This window comes from Chaetodon auriga, chromosome 1 (assembly GCF_051107435.1).
Source record: "Chaetodon auriga isolate fChaAug3 chromosome 1, fChaAug3.hap1, whole genome shotgun sequence".
NCBI lineage: Eukaryota > Metazoa > Chordata > Actinopteri > Chaetodontiformes > Chaetodontidae > Chaetodon > Chaetodon auriga.
In genome coordinates this window covers 13,405,876-13,429,703 of record NC_135074.1, presented here as the reverse complement: position 1 = coordinate 13,429,703, position 23,828 = coordinate 13,405,876, and the positions used below count along the sequence as shown (strand labels likewise).

Here is a 23,828-nt window from a genome sequence, read left to right as displayed (position 1 = left end):
TGTGTTGCAATTACTGAAGCTCCTTTGAGTTACTCATAGCAGCAGTGGTGAGTGCAGTGCACGTCGCTCTGGTGCTGGCAGCGAATATTAAAGTTGTGGTTGTGTGGCGCAATCAGTTCCAGAGAAGAGCTCACAATCAAGAAGTCATTTCACAACCCTGACTGAGCACCAACTCTGCATGACAGCTGTCTGTTGAGGCTCGTCTCAGACACAACATAAACACTGTGGACATTTCCATAGCACACAGTGGCCTCTTCAGTTTTGACATCGAGCTTTGTGGCGCCATTGACGTCTTCATCAGAGCTCAATCTGACATGACGCAAGTGGGTTTGTGCCACTAAACATGGAGGACAAACTGCTGGAGGCTTCTGTGTATAAAAATCTCCCAGAATCTGCCTTACACTGCTGGTAGGACATGTCTGTGGTTGGTGGACCAAAGCTTTACCAAGGGCGTCCTGAACTCTGGCCTTGATGTCAACAGGCTTTGCGTTTGCAGCCACAGGTTACAGATGCTGAGGGTCACACTGCCGTTGTAGGCTGGACTCTCAGTTGATAGAAATAAACTCACTGTTGGCTCCGATGTTGATGTTTTTGGACTCAACACATTTGTTCCCTTTCAAAACTGTTGCTGTATGAATCTCCACTGAAACAAATAACATCTGGACAGGGCAATGACACGCTCCACCTTGAGGAATACAAAACAAAATGCTTTGATAACGTCTAATATGACTGACTCAGATGCTTTATCAAGTCCTACATGCATGACATTCAAAAGGAACTGAATCATGTACATAAAAAACATCTGTTGAATGTTTTAAATGCCTGCAAAATTGAATTTAAGACAGCTGATAAAGGTTTGTTTTTATCTCCACAATGTTATCCTTACAGATTATCTTTGTAAACTGTCCATTAATAATTAGCCTTTTTAATTTTATTTAATGACTGTGTACTTGTATATGTGGATGTCTCACTACTTGTACTTGTTCCTTCTAATGTTAGCTTATATTAGTATAAGCTAATAGTAGTATAAGCTTATATTAGTTTAGCTAGCTAAAACCACAATATCTCAATATATTTCACATGCTTTGCAGTCATGTTAGCTTTGACTCTGGACTTACAGCCAGTCTACTGTTCCACGTCCAGTCCAGTAGGTGGCGGTAATGCGCTTTGAAGCTGTTTGTTCAGCCGGTCGGTCACTAGATGGAGCCATTGCGCTGTCGTAGTTTCAGGGGCGGTAAGAAGACACGAAAGTTTTGTGGTGTGCAAATAAGGTTGTATCTGAAACTGTTAAATATTGCAATTGTAAAAGTGTGACAGTAAAGTCTCTTCATCAGTATGATGATTTCACACAACAATCTTCAGACCTACTGTGATCAGTTTCCTCTGCACAGACACGGATGGCAGGCTTACTGTGGGAAAAGAAGCTCTCAGTGAAACTGGATGTAATCAGCATTAAAATAAAATGCTGCTCTGTCTGATTTTATATTGATTGGCTGGGTGCAAAGCCAAAACTACCAAGTTCACTGTGGGGCTGTTGGATTTTGGTAGTATGATTCATTGTTTTGGTGAATGGGAACATGTACTACTGATTAAAACACAACATCAACTGATCAAGGCCTAAAGGCAGGTGCTGCATTATTACTTGATTGTAAATCTGACTAAATCTGTTTGAGGGATCTTTGTTAATGAGGTTCAGTACTGCTGAATGTGTGGAAAAAACACCCTTTGTAAGACAGGTAGAAAAATTCTAGTCAATATCATTAATCTACTGCTCTGTATCTTTCCTCCAACACACCCATCTCCCCCTGTGCCTCCCTTTCTGCAGATGTTGGTGGTGGGGACACCTGCCTCCATCTCTGGTGGTCACAGTGGCAGTGTGGGTGGCACTGCCCTGTACTGTGCTCTGGGTGATTCCCACTCATCAGTCTGTCAGGTCTTGTCCAGAAATGCAGACTTCTGCGCTGGTCAGATACAGCACAGGATGCCTCTGTTAGTTTAACAGATGTGCAGCAAACAAAAAGTGGTAAAATATTCTCGTTTTATTAATTTCAAGATGGCTTTCGACTCTATGTGGCAAGAAGGGCGACGTTACAGACTTCTACATTGTGGTGTGGGGGCAAAATGTGTGACCTGGTTCAATCAATGTAGGTTTGCTGTTAAAATTGGAGACAAGCTTAATTCTTCATCCATAGAAGAGGAGCTCATCAGGATTACAAAGTAAATCCATCTTCAGTTAATGTGTGTATAAATGAACTGGCTGCTCAGTTGGATCGGTGTGCTGCTCCTGGCCGCTCCCTCCAAGAGTAAAGTCTGTTTTACACTGACAGCCTTGCTCTGCTGTCTCCTGTTGAACAAGCACCACAGCAGCAGCTGCATATGTCTCATAATCTGCCTATGCATCAACTGATCAGTGACAATACTAAAGGTCCAGTGTGTTGGATACACATCACGCAGGGCTCACTACCACTGTTGCATTTACAACAGTGTAATCTTGAACTAAGCAGGTCTGCATCAGTCTGTGATTGGACAATCGAGACCAAGGGGGTTTAAGCACATGTGGCTTCGCTTCAAGGAGGAGGATTAAATTACTGTACGTTTTTAAAAAGCTGTAGAAGCTCTCTTTATTGAGTCTTTTGTATTAACATATTTTACAAAAACTAGATTTACAGAAATTATCCATAACTGAATCATTCTTGATTTAGGCACAAAAATACAGGAAAGCTCAGTTCAAAAAAGTATTTCAGTTTTGATTAAATAAGTAATGGTTATGAAAGATAACCCATGAATAGGAAAATACATCGTGGATATTAAGAACTGTTAAAGACCTGCATGGACAAACTGGAAATGAAAACAAAACAGTCCAATTTCTCTTCTTTACATTTTGACTCACTGAAGTCAAAATCCTATAATGTATCCTCTTAAACAGAGTGTGAGCAATAAAATAAACACACAATAAAGATCACAACACTTCAGCTTTTAGTGGAAGTTTGTGGGCTGCTCTTTGGGATAAACTGGAAGGAGACAGAAGCACTTGTCTAGATTCATGCACATCTCACCCCACACTGCCTTCGCACTGTAATCACAAGGAACCAAACACTTATAAGACAGATAGTCCATCCAACCATCTCTGTGTCCGTCGATATGTATCAACCAGCTACAGATTCAGTGAAATTTGACGATACCAGAACTGATTTAAGGGCCCACTCCATGTCATACATCGCTGGACATCAGTGAAATCTTTGAGCAGAGGATGATTACGTTCCTCTGTATTATTTTTAAATTAGCATTCCTTAATGTGAGTGGACACAAGCTGCACAAAATAAAACACCCGAAAAAGGTCTTCACAAAGACTCATTCAGGTCAGAGGATATCTAGAGCTGTTAAGTCAAAGCCAGCTGGACTTGTTGTCAGGTCTTGAAAATGTTGGCTGCTGCTCACTTCTGCTTGAACGAGCGACAAAACATCTTCACGATTGTCCAGCAAGTCCAGCTGTAGACTTAACATCTACATGTCCTAAAAATTCCAAAATGACGGACACAGATCACCAAAGCCCCCTTACGACACTCAGAGGAAAACAATATTTTCTTACTCAGAGAGAACTGCTCACGAACAAAGGTTAATTTAACAAAGACTGAGAGGATGACACCCACTGTACTTGTACAAAATGTAATACACCCCCTTTGTTGCCCATGTATCTCAAGGGAACAATATTAGAAAACAAAGATTTTACAAGTCCAACCCCTCTTGTTAAATAACAAAATGCGAACTGTTTGCAATGGGTGATATTACACACTAGATACAGAACCCACGTGGGTCAAAAACACTTTGTTTGCAGCATTATTTTGATAGAAACATTCATATTTGACAGAAAGGCTGACCAATACTAAAGTGACATTCTCTTACTCCGAGGTAAGAAATAAAAACGTGGTGTTATTTTGCCTACACTTAATTCACAGTTGAAACTCATAAAAGAATAACACACAGATACATCAGATGAGTTTCTTCATCCAGAATACAGAGCTTTCTGCCAAGATCAACACAAATGAATACAAAAAAAAAAAAACTCTGATAAAAGGAAAACAGACAAGGACCCAAACAGCTCTATCTAGTAATGACACCTTCAAATCCCTCTAAGACTCTGAATGCATGCTCATTTGTGACAGCCTTCATTGCAGATACTGACTCCCCACTCAAGCTGGTGGTTATGATGTGTGGCACATGAATAAAGGGCAATGCAACCTTGCATTTCTTGACTTGCACCCATCAATTTATAATATGCTCCAAATACTCCGGAATCAGTGAGGCAGAAGCCGTTCACAACAGTCCCACCTTATGTAGGCAGCCCGAAACAGTCCAAAGGCCATGTCTGCCATGCTTTTTAATTACTGAATAGGTGATGACCATTGACTGTACACCAAATGGGGGGGAGGGGAGATGAAATAGCTCTGTGCCTCTTGGGATGGCGATGTGGTAGACTCTTCTGCTGAAGCCAATCTGTGTATCAGGGAGCGGGGTCTTGTTGATTTTGCATGCGTCTCTCCGCGGCTGCCGCCATGGTTCTACGTCTCAGCGCAGTCAAGTTTAATTCTGGAGCAGTGTCCTCCTCCAGTCCAGGCAAATCCTCATCCTGCTCCTCTGGACTCTTGTTCAGGTATCTCCTACAGGGAAGTAATGAAGTGGTCACAGGAACAGGAAATGCAAGGAAATGCTTGTCCTTGTTGGTTCTATACAACTGGACCTAGCAGCAATTCTGGGAGCCAAGTAAAGAAGGCCTTTAAACATTTCTATTTGTCTGCTCTGTGAGGTAGAAAACTCCAAGCAGTCATGTACAAACCTGCGTGCCTGCTGGAGCATCTCTTCTTTCCTCTGCTTCAACATCTTCTGCCTCTCCTCAGCTGACTTGGAGAAGCGACCTCCTCTCACCTCCATGTTGTCTGACTCACTGAGGCCCTGCTCAGCTGCTCCACTGGGCCCTTCCTGCTCATCTGGTGAAGGGCTCGCCTGTGTGGGGCCACGCTCGATGGCCTGACGAAGGAACATAGACAAAATACTGTGACGGATTGTTGCATGGGAACGTGATCAACATTAACCAGAGAGCCAGGAAGCACTGAAATGACACTGCTATTATCTTTTAAGCCCAGCTGACTGACCTGCGTTGGGAAAGGCACCTGGATACGTCCCTCCAAGATGTTGTCAGTGGTGACCTCCACTGAGCGGGTCAGTTGCAGGTCCTGCATCACCAGGTAGGAGGGCACCTGAGGGAACATCTCCTGGATCTGATGGGCCTGATGACCAGAGGGTACATCGAAGATGAAGAGAGCAACAGAGAAATGATTTAGAGAAATATCATGGGAGGGAGAGAAGCAGAACATAGTGGGTGGAATGGTGGACACAAACATGACTTACAAGTATACACCTGCTAAATACTATCAGTCTTTTGTTTCAATAAACATGGCATCGTTTGTACAGTTTCTGCTAAATATGTTGGTTAAATAGTGAGGTTATCACTATATCATCATGCATTTATCAGGAGGTCAAATACCAAGTGAGCAAAGTAATGATGTTCAGAGCGTCTGGGCCAAGGTTCACAACCCTGGCAATATTTTGAGGTAATTAACATTCGCTACTCATAAACAGCAAGATGGGAAGCAAAGAGTGGGACAAAATGATAGCAGCGTTACCTTTATGCAAATTATGTATCAAAAAACTGTCGGCAACTGTCTAGAAAATAAAAAAGATTCAACACCTGCCATCAAACTGCTATCCATGTACCATCTCTCACACAAACCAACAGGAGTTTAATGAAACTGGAAACATGAACTCACCATGGCCATGAGCTGGGAGTTGTTGGCCTGAGCGATGCCCAGGATATTGGTGGTGTGCATTACTTCCACTGAGAAACTGGGCAGCCAGCTGGCAATGCGAGACCCTGCAAGTAAAAGTATGAGTTTTAGAATTCATTGTCACACACGGCCTGTCTGATGTAACATTACTCCACCGTCACATTCATCCTTGAGTGTCAGACAGACTTACCATCGAAGTGAAAGAAGTGATTGTGTTGGTTGATATGTTGTCTTGCATCTGCAGCTGCTCCAACCGGGCCGATGTTGTCCTCCAAACCCCCACCCTGCTGCTGGTTTCTGGCCTGGCCCCCGTCCCCATTAATGTTCAGGGACGTCCGACATGTTGGACACGAGGTGTCCTGCTCGAGCCATGAGCGCAAACAAGAGCTGGAAACACACACACAGACAAAGAAAACCATAACTCATATGAAGTGTTCTGCAGCTGCAGCTGCAAGATTTTGGGCACCAGCCAAACTAAAGATGCTGCATTAAAGGGTGGCATAACTGGTTGCCTGCTATTGCTGCAGTCTCTCCTTAAGCTATCTTTATACTTTACATAAAGATAAACTTTTTCTAAACTATGGAACTGTAGGTCAGTGGCACAATGAGAAGATCCTTCATGGACTCTATTATACATACAAGCAACTGCTGCTGATTGAAAAAACGCTTTACTTGTGAAAGAGATGTCCACAGGGCAGTTTGCGTGCGGTCAACATGGTATCCCAACAGATGGCACAATCGTCATCATTAGCTGCCAGCTCCTCTGCAGTCGCAACAGCAAATCTGCAAATAAAGATCAGAGTGCATACAAATAATGTTGAAACACAAAATGACACAACACACGGCTTGATTTCGAAACAAAACCATGAGGTCAGCGTCAGCAATGAACGGGGGCCAAGGGAGTAAGAATACCCCTAAGAACTGTGACTGAGGGGCAAAAATTGCCCCAAAGATTTGGAAAAAACACCGAACCATACATTAATCCATCATTTCATTTTCATTCAGTTCTTTAAATCTCCATTTCCATCTCTAACACACACTCACACAAACAGTGCTGTTGTTCACACTAAGCTACTGTTACAATACCTGGCAAAGTCCAGGCAATCCTGTGCCTGCAGTCAAGCTGGCTGCTGTGATGGACTGGTACCTCATTAAAAATGAATCTAATCAAATGAAGCCCATTAAATATTGTCATGATCATTATCTGATACTACCATGTAGAGATTTATACTTAAGACTCTTCCTAAATAAAATCTGTGCTGTTGAAAGGGCTCATATCACGTTAAAAACAGCAACCTTATGCACAAATGACTTTTTGAAAATGCCCCAATTTTTTAGACACTGGGGGTAAAAAGGGAAAAACAATTCACTCAAAATATACAATCACCTGGCCTCCATGTTGTTGATGACACGGAGGTAGTTCTTGTGTCGGCGGACGCGGCGCTGAACCTCGTGGAAGAGATACCGCAGCTGCATGAAGATAACCAAGCTTGCCATGGACAGCCAGATGTTACCAAACAGCTAATGAGAGACATACGGACAGACAAGAGTCAAGATTAGGGGAGCTGAAAAAGAGACAGGGACAGACTCGTAACATCACATGTCAACACCTGTTCCCTCTGTGTCTTACCAGCATATGTATATGATGAACGAGGTCCAGGAAGAGCATAGCCAGCTCCATGATGAAGTCGGTGTAGTAGACATATGTTCCCTTACTCTCCCAGGTCCCTGGATGGTTCAGATCCCACAGATGAATGGAGTATCTGTGAGGACAGGCACAGCTCTTTCAGACTATGAGACACCAGTGATATTTAGACAGTATGGTGGACGATGCAGCCCTTAACTTAGATGGGGACTGGCAATTCAGACAAAATTCATGCATGAAACAAAGCTGGTGTAAAAGTATTATGGTACACTAACAGGTAACACTGCCGCATGAGGGAGCAGATGGAACAGTTCTCAAGTTTTAATGTTAGACTACAGATAGTGTATCTATGAATGCCTCGGGCGATTAGAGTTGATTGTGCTGCTTGTATAATCCTAACCACCCTGTCTGGGACAAAGAAGCTTTTCACAAGGGTGTAATGGAACCAGAGGAAAACAAATGGCGCTGCTAACATTAGATTCTAAATCTGCACAAGCCATGTCATCCATTCTGCTGCGGTGTGTGCACGTGCATGCATGGGTGAGCAGGCTTTAAATGGGACTTACCGCATGATGACATGCCCAGTGCGCACAGTCACGAGCAGACACTGAAGACAAAGGTAAAGTTACAGGTGAATGTGACGTAATTCTTAGATTCCAATTTCCATATCTAAAATCCAAAATATATATAATAAATATAAAATACATATATAGAAAATCACTATCTAAAGGAATGAGAAAATAATGTTTAAACTGTACAGTGATGATTAAACCTCGCTTTAAAAACACAACCTCTTATGGAAACAGCTTTAATAATAATAATCAGGCTTTTTTCCACATAGTAGGAAAAGTACAGTAGTGGCTGAAAACATTTTTCCACATGATTCCAGTGCAAGCCATGCTCATGAGGCCGCATTCACAATACCTGGGCCCTTGAACTGGCACACCTAAATGAAATACAACAATTATTAATGGTTGAATTTAATTAAAATAATTACATTTGTAGCTTTTCCTGCTATAATGTCTCATGATCTGTTTTAAAATAGTTTTGCAGTGTTTATATTATGGAGTATCAGCTGCTAGAAGTGTGGCTCAGCTTCACAAAAGACAGTTGTGATACAGCAAAGATCACCGTGAAAACAATTTCATGTGATGGAGGAAGTTCTTTTCACATGAGGAGGCATCTCCAGCTGCATGGTGTAATAATGCAGTATTTGTGCTGTCACCATCTTTATTTTACCCTTTAATCAGAAAAAACCTGAATCGATCGACAGAATCTAAAACACATTACTGATTTACCCTACCCTATTTCAGAATAAGCATGTGAGATGCTAAATCTTTAAGAACTATGTGGGCCTAATCAAAAAGGTTCTCACCTCTGCTGCCATAAAGGAGAGTGTGTGCATGCCATGGGTGGCTCCCAGTAGACCACAGACCAGAGCGAGGCCGCAGCAGTCCAGCAGCAGGGAGACCAGCAGACAAAGCACACGCACATGGCTGTTCATTGGAGTGGAGGGCGAGAAAGAAAGCTGCAGGGGAGAAAATGGGGAATTTAAGTGGATTGTGCTTCTCTCAAAGTTTCTCCCTTTCATTACGTGCTTTATGGGGAGGTTTTCCTTGTCTTCTTAAACCATGTTCACATACAAAAAGCCCACTAACTTCTGGTTTTTGTCTTCAGTGTGAAAGGGTACAATCGGCATTCGTTAGCAGGTCAAATGACTCTGCAGTAGTCACGGGTTATTCACTCGCTCCGACTCTGATCAGCAGTGACGGAAACATGACACCAGGGGGGACACGGTAATTTTCAATCCTTCCAGACATTGGTGCATAAATAGCCTGGAGCATTATTTACTGATTTTTACAGTCCATGGGAACAACAACAGTGATTTTGTTGTTCCGATCATGCAAGATGTAACACTAGCAAGACAGCGTGTTGAGAGAGCTTCTCCTGATTTGAGGGGAATGGTTCAGTCGGTGTTTGAAACGCAGACTGACGTATCAGATAAGAAAACGTAAAGCTACAATATTGTCAAAGGCCTCCATGCTGCTTCCCACTATTCCCTGTTTTCCAGCATGTTTGTGATGTCGACGCTGAGACCAGAAAAAACAAAAAGACAAACTCATCTACTGGCAATATTCCAAATCAGAAGAAACAATTTACATCAAGAACAACAGGTTTTTTTGTTTACCCGCTCACAGACACACATGCACAACATGAACCATACTCAAGACATTTGTACTGGAGTAACTGAGTGGAAAAAGTGAACTCTTCCATTCCAAATTTTATACAGCCTATTCAAAAATTAAGAAAATCCACACATACAAACGCCCAAAACAGCCCTGTGCTGGTAAGACATTGCTTAAGACTGTAAACTAACAGCTAACATTGTCCACAGTGAGCAGATTACAATTTAGGACCTCAGATATTATCAAAATTAACACAGCTGAGCTGAAAGAAATAAAATGAATTTCATCAATTCTGTAAAACTTCAATACCACAAGGTTTTCCCAGCACACTGACAACACAAAACAGCTGTCATCAAATTAACCTACATTTGTGATCTTAACCCCAAAGCTACAACCCACAGAACAAGGAGACAGGAAGGAAGACAACGCTGCTGTCACAACTGACAGACTTCAACCTAAAAAGAACATACAGGAATGCAAATCTGCACTCAAAGTTGGCAGACAGAAACAAAGGCCAGAAGACAGTTATACATTCAAACACACGCTCGTGTCTTGTATAGTATGGGACATTCACACAAACTGGTAAATTGTCAGAGCAAGGCAGGCAGAAATGATCTGTGAGCATCGCATCACAGGCAGCATAGTAACTTAATGCCCATTTTAAATTTAACTGCTTGCAAGGAGGTCATTAAATGTGATATTTTGTTTACCCCAACATGCAGAGCACAATCTGATCCAGAGCATGTCAACGTAGTGACGGAAACTGTATCAGTAGCCCAACAAGCAAGTACAAGGAGCTATTAATAGATCCAGAGCTGAAAAGAGTACAGTCACTCTCAGACTTTTGGGGAACACTCACCACACGTTTTAAAAGACTACTTTATAAAAGGCTAAAAGTTCATTAATCAGGTGTCATCAAATGTCAGGCTTTTGGCTTATCTTGTTTTACTCTCAGTCCTTATGAGTAACATGCCAGCCACAAAGAATGCAGGAGTAGTCCAATCATGTTTACTGTGTAGCATAAATAATAACAGGTTTCATGCAAGAACATTTAGACCTATTATTAGACTCGATTATACCCTCTGATTTCTCACAGCACAGACGGACAAAACTTGTTATAAATGTACACTTTTGTGATTAAGATATTTGTGTGATTTGCATAAATCTCTATACTTACTGAATGCCATACTGGCCATTTCCAATGGCTGCATCTACGCAAGAATGGTAATGCAGTGGTCACATTGAAAGAGTACTGGTATACTGTTTCTAATTGACATTTCTGAAGTTACGCATGTGTCCTGTCCTAACAAAAAGGAGCTCAAAGAGCTTTTAGGCTCAAGGTCCAAATTATCTCCAGGTTCCCATGACGACAGTGTCCTTTACCATGACATATCTACTTAACAGATGCTTCCTCTCAAGGCAGAAAGGAAACGCTTTTAAATGAGCCTTAAGATCGCTAAAATCACTAAGACTATGACAGAAAATCAGATGCTGTCTTATTTCTGTTATGTTTGTATTGATTAGTTACAATATGACCCCTGAGAGTTTCAAGAGTTCTGTTTTGTACTGTCTGATTGGTTGGGTGAAAATCAGGTGCAATATTATTTTGATGTTGTGGCTATTCTCAGTTGAAATGGATTGGAACATGTTTGGAACAATAACAACAAATTCAAGTCGGTAATTCTACAAATTTGGTTTATTGTCCTGGCCTGTATTACCACAATATGTAGTCATAAACCATGCTTTGAAGCACTGGAAAGAGTAACAGAAGAATGGTGTAATTTACAATACTTACATATTCAAATCGGTCTTTGCAGAGCTGCACCATGAGGTGGAGAAAGACCAGGGCAGAGAACCACAGACACCACATGACCACCTCCTCCACTGTCTGTACGTTCAATACTCCAAAGATGAAAATGAACTTGTAGAAGATGAAGTTCCAGAACTTATCTTTCAGGTGCTGATGAACAAACACAGATCAAATGAAATGCCTTTTTCTGGTAGATGTTAATAATGCCATGCATGAAACCAGCTTTATTTCTAATTTTAACACTAGTAAAGACACAGACTCACCTGCTTCTCACTGACTCTCAGAGGGCCAAACACGACATACTGGATCATTTTTGCGATTAACATCAAAGAGCAGCAGAACGTGTTGACTAGGACCTTGGGAAGTACAGAGGACACAGTGACAATTAGTTTTTTTTACAACAACATCACAAATAATAAAATGTCCTAGTCTGGAAGAGACTTACCCATACAAAAAGACTGTCAGTGACAAGATACCACAGTACAGTGGTTGCCAATTCTGTGTTACTTATATCATTGTTTAGATGTTCAAGATCCACTTCAGAGGGAGCTGGTGTTTCATCAGTTTCCAAGGCCCCAAACCCCGGGTCAGTCACAGTGGTGTAAGCACTGAAGATGCTGCCAGCAAGCAAAGCCACACTCAGTGCCGTATAGGTCTGTAGGCTGGGCCAGGGAAACCTCTCCAAAAACATCAGAGGCATTGCAAATGTTTATTGTCCACTCAACCTCCAAAAATTGTGTCTGGCTCGATCCAAAAACTCAAAAAACCTGTGAGGGCAGAGGAGAGTTAGCCAGCGGTGACCAAACTTTGCTAACTGACGTAAGCTAATGTAACGTACTTTCGGTTCTTTAGCAAGGCTATCTTCACGTTAGCTCAATACAGCTGACAAAGATGCAAATTACTCCCGAAATGAACTCTCTGTGGTGAAGTCTAATGGATTAAAGCAGCAAAATAAAATGAAAAGCGTAGACCAGCGACCAACCTGGCTAATATTAATGTCCATGTAGGGTTAGCGCTAAATAATAGGAGTTCACGCCCCTAACACGGGCAGTTAGCCTTTTACCTGGCTTACGTTACCTAATACTAGCTTACTTGTCAGCTAATATTAGCTACGTAGCTAGCCACTGTTAGCCAATACCACATATCACGTATTAAGTCGTCACTTACAGTTTGTAACAAAAGTAGTCAAACACAATAACCAACGTCCCTCGTTGTATTCAGTGTTGTACTTTTAGTGCAGCTGCACTAAGCGCATCGTAGTTGACGACATCGTCGTGTTTATTTCACCGAGCAGGCAGCTGGTTGACGGGAGGCTTCCTCTTCTTCTTCTTCTGTGAGGTTTAACGGCAGCTGGAGGCCTGTGTGTTGTATTGCTGCCACCATTTGGAGTGAGCTCGGTCCTACACTGTCCGGATTTTTCTCATCAGTCCTGTTGTCCTGAGGAAGCTGACCAAACATCTTTTGTCTTGTCCACTTCCAGCATACTACAATGTGCTCCTTACTCCTGCTCCTGCAACCTTTTCTTTTTTCCATCATGTCCTGCCTCTCTGATACATATTTACAGCAACTAACAAGCACCTGTTCTACAGTTTGTGGTACCAGACAATGTTCACAAAGATCAGTTAGATGCTTCGCTGTAGCCTAATGTGAGGTGTGCTGTTAAGATTACTGCCTTATTTCTCACAATACCCACTCTGTTTTGAAGTGAATGTAAATGGCTTATCCTTGTCTCTCGATCTCAGTGCTCTTGCCACACCTGATAATTTTCTTACAAAACTTCCCCCCATAATTTTCAAAGTTTAAGATGGATGTTTTCCTTTTCGAACAGCTTGTTTGGTTAGTTTGTCCATCACCCAGAATTCCCATATAAGCAGAGACCTAAATGAATCTGATCTCACCTTGCTTTAGTACTTTTGAATGTATTGCCATTATATCAAATAGTAAAACCTGGCAGTTACTGCATGCACCTGACTTAAGACTAGAATTTAGTTTGGTTTGATTTATCCAACCTATTGTCAAGGCACCAAAATGGCAAACATCTGAACAGTATACACACTTAGGAAATTTTGATTTTCAACCCCATGGTGAGGAAATGCAACTGCATTATAATATCTGAAATTGGCTCTTTTGGTCCTCTGGTAAAAACCTGCACACAGCCTGCATACTTACAGTCCTTGTAATTATAAAACAACACCTGAGAGCTTGGGTGATCTCTGCTTGATGCAGATCCATTGACCTAATTAAAGCTGCATATATATTTCAGCCAAGGAGGTGTCGTGGAAAAATCTGTTTGTGAGAATCTGAAATAAAGTCAGAGACCCAAACTGTCCTTCTGAGTTTTACTTATTTTAATCAAAACCCTGTTACGTCCTAGAAAACTAGTTGACGAGCTGAGATGGAATAAGTTTCTAAGAATATCCAGGAAATACTCAACACTTCTTTTTAGGATTAGGTATTCTTGGTTTATTGTTGTTGCATTAAAAACTGCAAAAAAAAATAAAAACTTCACTTCACCCCACAAGACAGTCTGCTCTGGATAGCAGAGATATTTTAACCTTTATTGCTACTGGAGACTGAAGTCTTTTCTTTAATCTTCTCCTCCCCTTCTCTTAAATCTTAGAAACCTGGTTGGGTGGGACCACAGACCATGGATAAGGACCAGTTCTAGGACCAGGAGGATCAGCATCAACTTCTTCACCTCAGCAGTCATCTTGCTCTGCTTCATGGTGTTTGTTTCCACCTTTCATCCTTTAGCATTTGTGTTTTCAGTGCAACCATAGCAAGAAAACGCTGATGTCTTGATGTCACAAGACTCACAAGGCCCAGTGTGACTACAGTGTCTCCCACTGGTGGTTTGTCATCTTTTGCTCCTACATTTATATTTCTAAGTTATTCCTTCCTGCTGCTGTCAGACACTGCCCCCAGTAGACACACACCCATGATACATTTTACTCATTTGGATGAACTTTCAACTCATCATTCAACTCTTAAACAAACTGTGTGTGATACTGAATTTCAATCACATGGCTAATTTGTCAAAAAAAATATGTATGTGAAAAAAGAAAGAACGTTTCACAGTAGGTGCTTTCCGTCAGTCATCACATTTGCTGTGACATTCCCAGTTTGGATGCAGCAAACACTTAAATCATACACTGAACATGTTTGAAAGTGAAACGGTCAGTTTTTAAGCCACACACCCAGCTGCAAGAAGAACTCAGAAATATCTTGAGTGGATTCTTAAACTGTTGTATCACAAAGGCGGTTTACAATCTGATGTAAAGAACCAGAGGTGGAGCTATGTGGAGCTCTGACATAATAAGACCATAAGCTGTTAACAGCAGGTCTCCATCCACTTTATGGTGGGGCGCAGATTGCTTTCCCCAAGAGCAGTAAATGCTAACATTGAAACTGAAAGCATAATCAAAGTTTGTAGCTCCACCTTTAGCCTATCACAAGATGCGTGGGACATAACGGCAAAACACTGCACAGGTCTTCAAATCAGAAGCTTTTCAATGGAAAGACCTCATTAGAAAATGAACATTAGTTCAGACGTTTCCTTAACAACATAGTGTACAGTACAGAGGATATAACGACTGACAAGGCGTTGTATGTTAGACCAAAGTCTCCATTTGGTGCTCTGGACTCAGGAATTATTCTGACTGTATCGGTGACATGGTAAGTTATGGTAATTATTAACTGTTCCAGCGGTTGACATCCATGCAATAGAAGGAGTTGACAAGAGTCCAAAGTAAAGGTGCATGGGAGCGTTGTTGTAAATGCAAATGTAAGAGTTATTGTGGGTCAAGAACACTTGCTTAACTTTCCATCTCAGAATGAATGAACCATGTAAAAACTAGATTTCTTTTGCGACAAGGAGAAAATCTCAGATGGCCCGTTGCAGTAAGAAGTGTGATCTGTCTCCTATTGTTTTCCATTATGCTTCATGAAGATATCATGAAGCATAATGGAAAACATTTCTCAAAGCACAGGTGACATTAGTGTCTGCTGATGGTGATAACCCGTGGAAAAGAGAAAGACGGCTTCCTTTTAGAGAAGAATAAAAAGTGATGTATTATGTATGTAATGCATTACTCATTGCTGCAGAGAGCCATAGTGAGAGTTGCTGAGCAGCCACAGTCTCCTGCTGGGTCACAGCCCAACTGAGCTTTTTTTTTTTAGGTCTGTAGGAAACAAACAAAACAGATCAATTGTTAAAAAAACTGATTGTGATACACACGCTTTAGCAGAAGGTGGCAGTGATGCACAGAGGCAGAGATCAAATATCACAAAGCTACACGAGGTGAGTGAGAGTGAGAGCAGATTCCTGCAGAAGTGCGAAAGTCGATGTTTGGCCAATGATTTGGATAAAAAGAATTATAAAAGATATTTAACTTTTTTGTTTGTCATGCAAACTTGGCAGTAATCAAACATGCTGTTCTCAGCAGATCAGCTGTCTGCAGCAGACTGATCAGTTTCTGGTGCCTGTCCCTCCATAAATCACATCTATGGCTCGATGGGTCCCATGAGAAACCTGGTTCCTGTTCAAATTATCCATAAAGGGAAGTGAAGACTTGCTTGTGCAGCACTTTGTTTGTCTTTTAATGCAGACATCACTGTCAGCACATACACTTGCACGATGAACCACACAACCGAGCTGTCGCCTTCAGAGGAAATGGTCTCTGAGGAGTTTGAAGGTAGGACAGCAGTAGCGTGTGTGATCCTGGGTCTGTCCTTCCTGGTTGGCGCTCCGGGGAACTTGCTGGTGATCTGGACTATCCTGAGACACGTCAAGCAGCGCTCCCACACTGTGGTGCTCATCCTGCACCTGGCTGCTGCAGACCTGCTGGTCCTCATCACCCTGCCTGTATGGATCTACTCCCTGGCCCAGTCCTGGGTGTTTGGAGAGGCCTCCTGCAAGGCCTTGGTGTACATTGTCAGTGTGTGCATGTTTAGCAGCATCTTCTTCATCAATCTTATGAGTGTGGAGCGCTTTTTAGCTATCTGTCATCCATTTGTGATGATGCGCTGGAAGACTAAGAGCATTATCAACAGATGTCTTGTGCTTTTGTGGCTTCTTGCTTTGCTTTTAGGAGTGCTTTCTTTACTGGCACAGCCTGTGGATGAAAGTGAAGGAGGTGAGCAGTGTTTCATCAGGGAATTCAGCTCTGTGAGTCAAGCGGTCATCTTGTTGTGTCTGGAGACCTTGGGAGGATTCGTAGTTCCTTTTATCATCCTTATTATCTGTTACTGTCTAGTAGCTGCCCAGCTCAGAAAAATGAGTTTCAACTCCAAACAGAAATCCTTGGCTCTTGTTCACGCTGTGGTGATAGCCTTCACACTGTGCTGGTTGCCTTACCACGTCATCAACATTACTGATCTGGTTTGCATCCTATCAGGCACTGAACATGAACATGGATGTGTGCCAGAGAGCATTGTCTTTAGTTCTGGTGCCCTTGTTTTCATCAGCACTTCAGTGAATCCTGTGTTGTACGCCTTCTTTGCGAGGAACTTACGAGGGAGTCTCGGGGAGTCCCAACTGGTCAAGCTCTTCCAGGAAATGGCAACTCACACCAACAAACTCAGGGAGCTGGTAGTACAGCAGCAGACTGGCCAGAGGGCAGCAAATACGCAGATAGAGCTGATGTCTGCCTCTGTGTGAAGAAAGACTGAATCTGTCCTCTTCTGTCTGTCTACTTCTGCTGTTAATTGACGGACTCCATTATGAAGGCCTATGTATGATTTAAGGTTTTGAAAGTCAGTGTGCCACATAGTAAAAGTAGTGCTGAGAACAGTTATTGTGATTCAGATTATTAACACACACCATACCCTCCTATCCTCGTTTCACATTTACCCTCAGATGTCAGTGCGAGCAAGCACAGGATTGTAATCGTCATGTTTTTCTCAATTTTGATGACAATTTATTGGTTTATAGTTTAAAAGTTTGAAACATGTTTCTGCCACATTTTAAGACCGCTTTTAACGTGTTACATTGCCTGTATGAGAAGTAACGTTTTGTTTCATTGGGAGAATTTGTTTTCCATATAATTGAGATTTTCTGTACACCATGGAAGTTTTGAGATATCATTATTTTATGTATTATGTTATTGTATCTATGAGTCGCTCCCACATGTACTCTCTGGTGTAAATTTTCATTTTCATTTTAACTTACTTGAAAAACTATTTTCTAAATCTTTTGGACCACATGTTTCTTTTCATACCCTAATCTATGACCTGAGGTGAAAAATGAACTGGTGACGCATGCACAAATCACCTCACTGTGTCTCAAATATCCCTGTGAGGTAAACCCTTTCCTGTGCTGTCTATTCTTAAAGGGAAGTGAAGACTTGGTTGTGAAGCACTTTGTTTTTCTTTTCATGCAGGCATCACTGTCAGCACATACACTTGCACGATGAACCACTCAACCGAGCTGTCGCCTTCAGAGGAAATGGTCTCTGAGGAGTTTGGAGGTGGGACAGTTGTAGCTTGTGTGATCCTGGGTCTGTCCTTCCTGGTTGGCGCTCCGGGGAACCTGCTGGTGATCTGGACTATCCTGAGACACGTCAAGCAGCGCTCCCACACTGTGGTGCTCATCCTGCACCTGGCTGCTGCAGACCTGCTGGTCCTCATCACCCTGCCTGTATGGATCTACTCCCTGGCCCAGTCCTGGGTGTTTGGGGAGGCCTTCTGCAAGGCCTTGGTGTACATTGTCAGTGTGTGCATGTTTAGCAGCATCTTCTTCATCACTCTTATGAGTGTGGAGCGCTTTTTAGCTATCTGTCATCCATTTGTGATGATGCGCTGGAAGACTAAGAGCGTTATGAACAGATGTCTTGTGCTTTTGTGGCTCCTTGCTTTGCTTTTAGGAGTGCTTTCTTTACTGGCACAGCCTGTGGATGAAAGTGAAGGAGGTGAGCAGTGTTTCATCAGGGAATTCAGCTCTGTGAGTCAAGCGGTCATCTTGTTGTGTCTGGAGACCTTGGGAGGATTCGTAGTTCCTTTTATCATCCTTATCATCTGTTACTGTCTAGTAGCTGCCCAGCTCAGAAAAATGAGTTTCAACTCCAAACAGAAATCCTTGGCTCTTGTTCACGCTGTGGTGATAGCCTTCACACTGTGCTGGTTGCCTTACCACGTCATCAACATTACTGATCTGGTTTGCGTCCTATCAGGCACTGAACATGAACATGGATGTGTGCCGGAGAGCATTGTCTTTAGCTCTGGTGCCCTTGTTTTCATCAGCAGTTCAGTGAATCCTGTGTTGTACGCCTTCTTTGCGAGGAACTTACGAGGGAGTCTCGGGGAGTCCCAGCTGGTCAAGCTCTTCCAGGAAATGGCAACTCACACCAACAAACTCAGGGAGCTGGTAGTACAGCAGCAGACTGGCCAGAGGGCAGCAAATACGCAGATAGAGCTGATGTCTGCCTCTGTGTGAAGAAAGACTGAATCTGTCCTCTTCTGTCTGTCTACTTCTGCTGTTAATTGACGGCCTCCATTATGAAGGCCTATGTATGATTTAAGGTTTTGAAAGTCAGTGTGCCACATAGTAAAAGTAGTGCTGAGAACAGTTATTGTGATTCAGATTATTAACACACACCATACCCTCCTATCCTCGTTTCACATTTACCCTCAGATGTCAGTGCGAGCAAGCACAGGATTGTAATCGTCATGTTTTTCTCAATTTTGATGATAATTTATTGGTTTATAGTTTAAAAGTTTGAAACATGTTTCTGCCACATTTTAAGACCGCTTTTAAAGTGTTACATTGCCTGTATGAGAAGTAATGTTTTGTTTCATTGGGAGAATTTGTTTTCCATATAATTGAGATTTTCTGTACACCATGGAAGTTTTGAGATATCATTATTTTATGAATTATGTTATTGTATCTATGAGTCGCTCCCACATGTACTCTCTGGTGTAAATTTTCATTTTCATTTTAACGTACTTGAGGTGAAAAATGAACCAGTGACGCATGCATGAATCACCTCGCTGTGTCTCAAATATGTCTGTGAGCTAAACCCTTTCCTGTGCTGTCTATTCTTAAAGGGAAGTGAAGACTTGCTTGTGCAGCACTTAGTTTTTCTTTTCATGCAGACATCACTGTCAGCACATACACTTGCACGATGAACCACTCAACAAAGCTGTCGCCTTCAGAGGAAATGGTCTCTGAGGAGTTTGAAGGTGGGACAGTTGTAGCTTGTGTGATCCTGGGTCTGTCCTTCCTGATTGGCGCTCCGGGGAACTTGCTGGTGATCTGGACTATCCTGAGACACGTCAAGCAGCGCTCCCACACTGTGGTGCTCATCCTGCACTTGGCTGCTGCAGACCTGCTGGTCCTCATCACCCTGCCTGTATGGATCTACTCCCTGGCCCAGTCCTGGGTGTTTGGAGAAGCCTTCTGCAAAGCCATGGTCTACGTGATCAACGCCTGTATGTACAGCAGCGTTTTCTTCATCACTCTCATGAGCGTGGAGCGCTTTGTGGCCGTGCGCTATCCCTTTGCCTCAATTTACTGGAAGAGGAAAAAAGCTTTGAATAAAGTTCTGCTGGCTCTGTGGACTGTGGCATTCTTGTTCAGCATACCCGTCATCCCAACTCAGATTGTAGGGAAGGAGTCTGACGGGGAACACTGTCTGTACCGGTACTACACCTCTGGGACCCAGGAGCTTGTGTGTGTGCTGTTAGAAACACTTGTGGGCTATATACTACCCTTCTCCATCCTTGTGGTTTGCTATGGCTGCCTGTGCAGCCGCATTACTCAGATGAATTTCAAGTCCAAGCGCAAGTCCACAGTCCTGATTGCCAGTGTAGTGGTTGTGTTTGCCATTTGCTGGACGCCTCATCACATAGGAAACATCCTCTCACTCATCATCCTGGCCACGGAGGACTCCTTCCCCGACACAGCAGAAAACCTGGAGAGTGTGAGAAGCACCACAGCCTTCATCGCTGGAGCCATGGTCTTCATCAGCAGCACTGTTAATCCCATCCTCTACATGTTCGCAGCTCGCTCCTTCAGGAGCTCCATGCGTGACACTGGCATCCAGAAGCTCTTCCGTCACATCTCCAGCACCTCCCCTGGTGAAGGCAATAGAGAGGTGTCCTTTGTGTCCAAGAGACACAGCAATCAGACCAACAGTTCAAAGTGTGTGTCAGAGTCACAAGACCAAATGGACATCTTAATAAAAATGTGTGAAAACAATCCATCCTGATGTTGAAATGTATGCTGTCCGTGCTGTGTGATGCTGTGTAGATATTCTTGTTTATACTGTGTGGATTATTTTGATGAAGGAAATTTTGCCCGCAATGAAGCTCACAGTTTGTATGAAATGACAACAGAACAGGAAGTCAGTTTTTCTGTGCGATGAATGTCCAACTCTGTAAATAACCTGTTTTATATGTTTGGGTTTTTTTTAAGTTTTGTATGTCTCTTTAAATGTTGAACATATATTTATAAATATGTTATATATTATGAAGTTTGATTCATGCCATATTGCATTCATAAAGAGAACAATAAATAATTCTGTATGCATTACAGATGTCTCAATGTAAGTTTTGCAAAAACTGTAGTATTTTTTCAATGATTTTATTGATGCCAACAAAGGGAAATTGTACTGATTATGTTACAGATTCTGTTCAAGAATTGCTTTAATTGTCTGTAAAGTGTGGGAACATAATTAGACAAAGCACATTAGGTTTTCATCTAGTAATCCTGTGGAAGTGTCTTCTTTTTACATTTTTGCCACAGAGGAATACTTCGCTCACAGCTTTGCCTTTCCTGATGGACACGAGGCTTCAGATAAGGCTCAGATGAGACTTTAACATCTTGTCAATCTTGCTGCCCCTTTGTGTGTTGGAAAACTCTAACATCCCTCAAACAGTCTGATTGCGAATTCATGTAACTGTTCACAATTCATCTAATGCCTTTTTTTCCTTACTTATAACTACTGTAAAAATGTTTCTCATTCGTGACAAATTAGCTGACAATTGTCCTGGTATTCCACTACAGACGACAGTCATGCTTTCGACTTCCTCTCGATGAAAAGATTGCAAAATGAAAAACTGCTTGTTCCCTTTGTTGGGCAGCAAAAAGCGGAATCATGTCTTAATGTTTGTCACAGTCTCAAAAGAGAGTTCAGCATCAGCTTATTTTCTGATATGTCTAAATACATATCTTGACATTTATAACAGACTTTTATCATAGCATATTAAGTGTGTCTGTTGCCCTGAGTACACAAAATGTGCTCTCACCAGCCGACACAACCAGTAGATGGCAGTGGAGCCGTCTTTTTAATAATGGAGTTTTGACACCATTTCAGTGTGGTGTCATAATAATAATAAGATTTTTATTATTGCTAATCCATTGTATGTCTTTTTTTCAATGTATCTGTCCAGGTCAGAAATATTGATTTCACTTTGATAAGACTGAAAACCACATCAGGCTGACACACATCTTAACACTGAGTAACCAAGGCTCAGGTATTTCCTGGTAGTTCAAAGCAAACTGTGTGTAAGTGTAGTTCTTGACATACAGTGAAAGTTAAAATGTACAAGTTTTGGGGGCAAAAAGTTCAAACATTTTGAACAAGTGACTTTCCATCCTACCGTAACATCTGTGTTAAATGCTATGAGATGGCTCACTGTGATAATGATTTGAACTGAGAGTCAGAGTGAACCTGTTGTGACAGTGCTCGCTGAATATTAGTGTGTCACAATTATTTTAACTGTTACAGTGGAAAATTACAGAGAGCAAGAGAGGTGTGACAAAATACATACGTGTCAGATAAGCTCACACAAGAAAACATAGCTGACCCTGAGACATGCTGCTTTTCTCACATAATAGGGAAGTACTGTTTGCCTTTCATTATGAGTACACTCCTCCAATACAATCAACACTTTGTCCTTTATGTTCTGAATGGTTCTCAGATTTTATTAAATTATAAAATACTGATGAATAATTAGCCCAAAAGGTGAAAAATAATATAGGCCACTAATATACCCTAGTATTTAACATACTGTAACCTCTCGAGGTCGCAGTACATTGATCACTTTTTTCCTTCAAAACCTGCCTCGCAGTTATCCTGCAGTACGATCAATTGCATTAAAAAAAAGAAAATCAGATTACTGTAATCTGGAGCTTCCTCCAGATAAAAGCACCCACAGGACAAGAGCTGCCAAAGGGATAACTGAGCCATGAATCTTGGCAATCCCTAAGGTTCACGGAGGAGTGTTGGTTGACGCTGTTTTTGCCACTGGCCCAGTAGAAGACCTGCAAACACGTCACACCACATGACCCCGCTGCTGAAGCAAAGTTATTGTCTGCGTACTGCAGTGGCTCCAACAGGTTTCTTCTGAATTGTGCAACTCTTTACTGATTGCACCTGCTGAAAGGAAGCTGTAGCTTGTCTTCTTTTGTGCCACAGACAAGACAACATGCATAACCACGTGCTGTCATGAAGACAAATGTTCTTTGCTGGGGGAATATCATTATGTGCCCAGGATTTCTGCTGAAGTCTTTCCCAGTGTGTCCCTCGACTAATCAAACTGGTTCACCTGGAAAGATTTATTTCACATGAGGAAGGAGGTACTGGGAATTACTCTTCAGACTCGGGGATTTGTATGAGTGAAAGGAGGTGAAGAGACAAAAAGCCTCACATTCACTGCAGTCTGCTGGCCCACAGTGAGCAGAGATGGGAGTGTCAGGAGCAACAAAACATGGCATTCTGGGAACAGGGCCAACGACTAGTGAAAACTCCAGCAGGCCAGTAAGGACTTGTGAAGTTATTGAAACCTCTAGCTCTTTTGAAATGGCATTTTATTTTGAATATGAAAGCTGCTCCGAGTTGAAAATATAAGCATTCAAAAGAGTGTGTGAAAATGTGTGTGACCAGAAAAAGAAAAGTTGTGGCGAAGTGACAGGAAGTTATATACCATATAACAGTGTGAGTGTGAAAGTGCACAGCAGAATGGAGCTTTAGAGGAATGAATAAGGATCACAAAGAGAAAACACGAAAGAAACAATACATTAGATGCTACCGTGTGCTCATTCCACCGTTCTCTGTTTTACTCTGACTCTCTTTCTGTCCATCCTGCATTTCCCTCTGTTCCCTCAAACTGTTGTACTATAAACAAACCCACAGAAATGTTACCAAGTACATGAAAATTAGGGGAAATATTCCTAATGATGGCACTGCATAGCAATCATGCATTTGAAAGTTGACACATTCAAATGTTTGGTAAATATTTGTCTTGTGTAATGTAGGTGTACAATTTAGCATAACATTAGTGAAAGTGTAAAGAACAAGATTTTTTTCACTCCCTCCCACCACACAGTGCTTAAGACTACAACA

General features: G+C 42.0%; 4 protein-coding genes across 4 annotated transcripts; 3 read left to right on the top strand and 1 right to left on the bottom strand.

The window, feature by feature from the left end:
* Positions 1-2,587: 2,587 nt before the first annotated feature.
* Positions 2,588-12,826, bottom strand: LOC143314780 (E3 ubiquitin-protein ligase AMFR-like). The gene is made up of 14 exons (XM_076721977.1): positions 12,652-12,826; positions 11,930-12,251; positions 11,748-11,840; positions 11,470-11,634; positions 8,864-9,016; positions 8,055-8,095; positions 7,474-7,606; positions 7,231-7,364; positions 6,516-6,626; positions 6,034-6,230; positions 5,826-5,929; positions 5,151-5,285; positions 4,835-5,025; positions 2,588-4,658 (listed from the first exon to the last, which is right to left on the bottom strand). Exons 2-14 carry the CDS (start codon positions 12,182-12,184, stop codon positions 4,502-4,504), a joined length of 1,869 nt encoding a protein of 622 aa, XP_076578092.1. The 5' UTR covers positions 12,185-12,251; positions 12,652-12,826; the 3' UTR covers positions 2,588-4,501.
* Positions 12,827-16,120: 3,294 nt separating this feature from the next.
* Positions 16,121-17,206, top strand: LOC143325889 (leukotriene B4 receptor 1-like). The gene has a single exon (XM_076739259.1). It carries the CDS (start codon positions 16,121-16,123, stop codon positions 17,141-17,143), a length of 1,023 nt encoding a protein of 340 aa, XP_076595374.1. The 3' UTR covers positions 17,144-17,206.
* A 679-nt stretch (positions 17,207-17,885) lies between these two features.
* LOC143325687 (leukotriene B4 receptor 1-like) lies at positions 17,886-19,101 on the top strand. Its single transcript, XM_076738946.1, has one exon. It carries the CDS (start codon positions 17,894-17,896, stop codon positions 18,914-18,916), a length of 1,023 nt encoding a protein of 340 aa, XP_076595061.1. The 5' UTR covers positions 17,886-17,893; the 3' UTR covers positions 18,917-19,101.
* Positions 19,102-19,546: 445 nt separating this feature from the next.
* On the top strand, positions 19,547-21,339 carry LOC143324688 (leukotriene B4 receptor 1). Its single transcript, XM_076737387.1, has one exon. It carries the CDS (start codon positions 19,605-19,607, stop codon positions 20,688-20,690), a length of 1,086 nt encoding a protein of 361 aa, XP_076593502.1. The 5' UTR covers positions 19,547-19,604; the 3' UTR covers positions 20,691-21,339.
* The last annotated feature ends 2,489 nt before the right edge of the window (positions 21,340-23,828 follow it).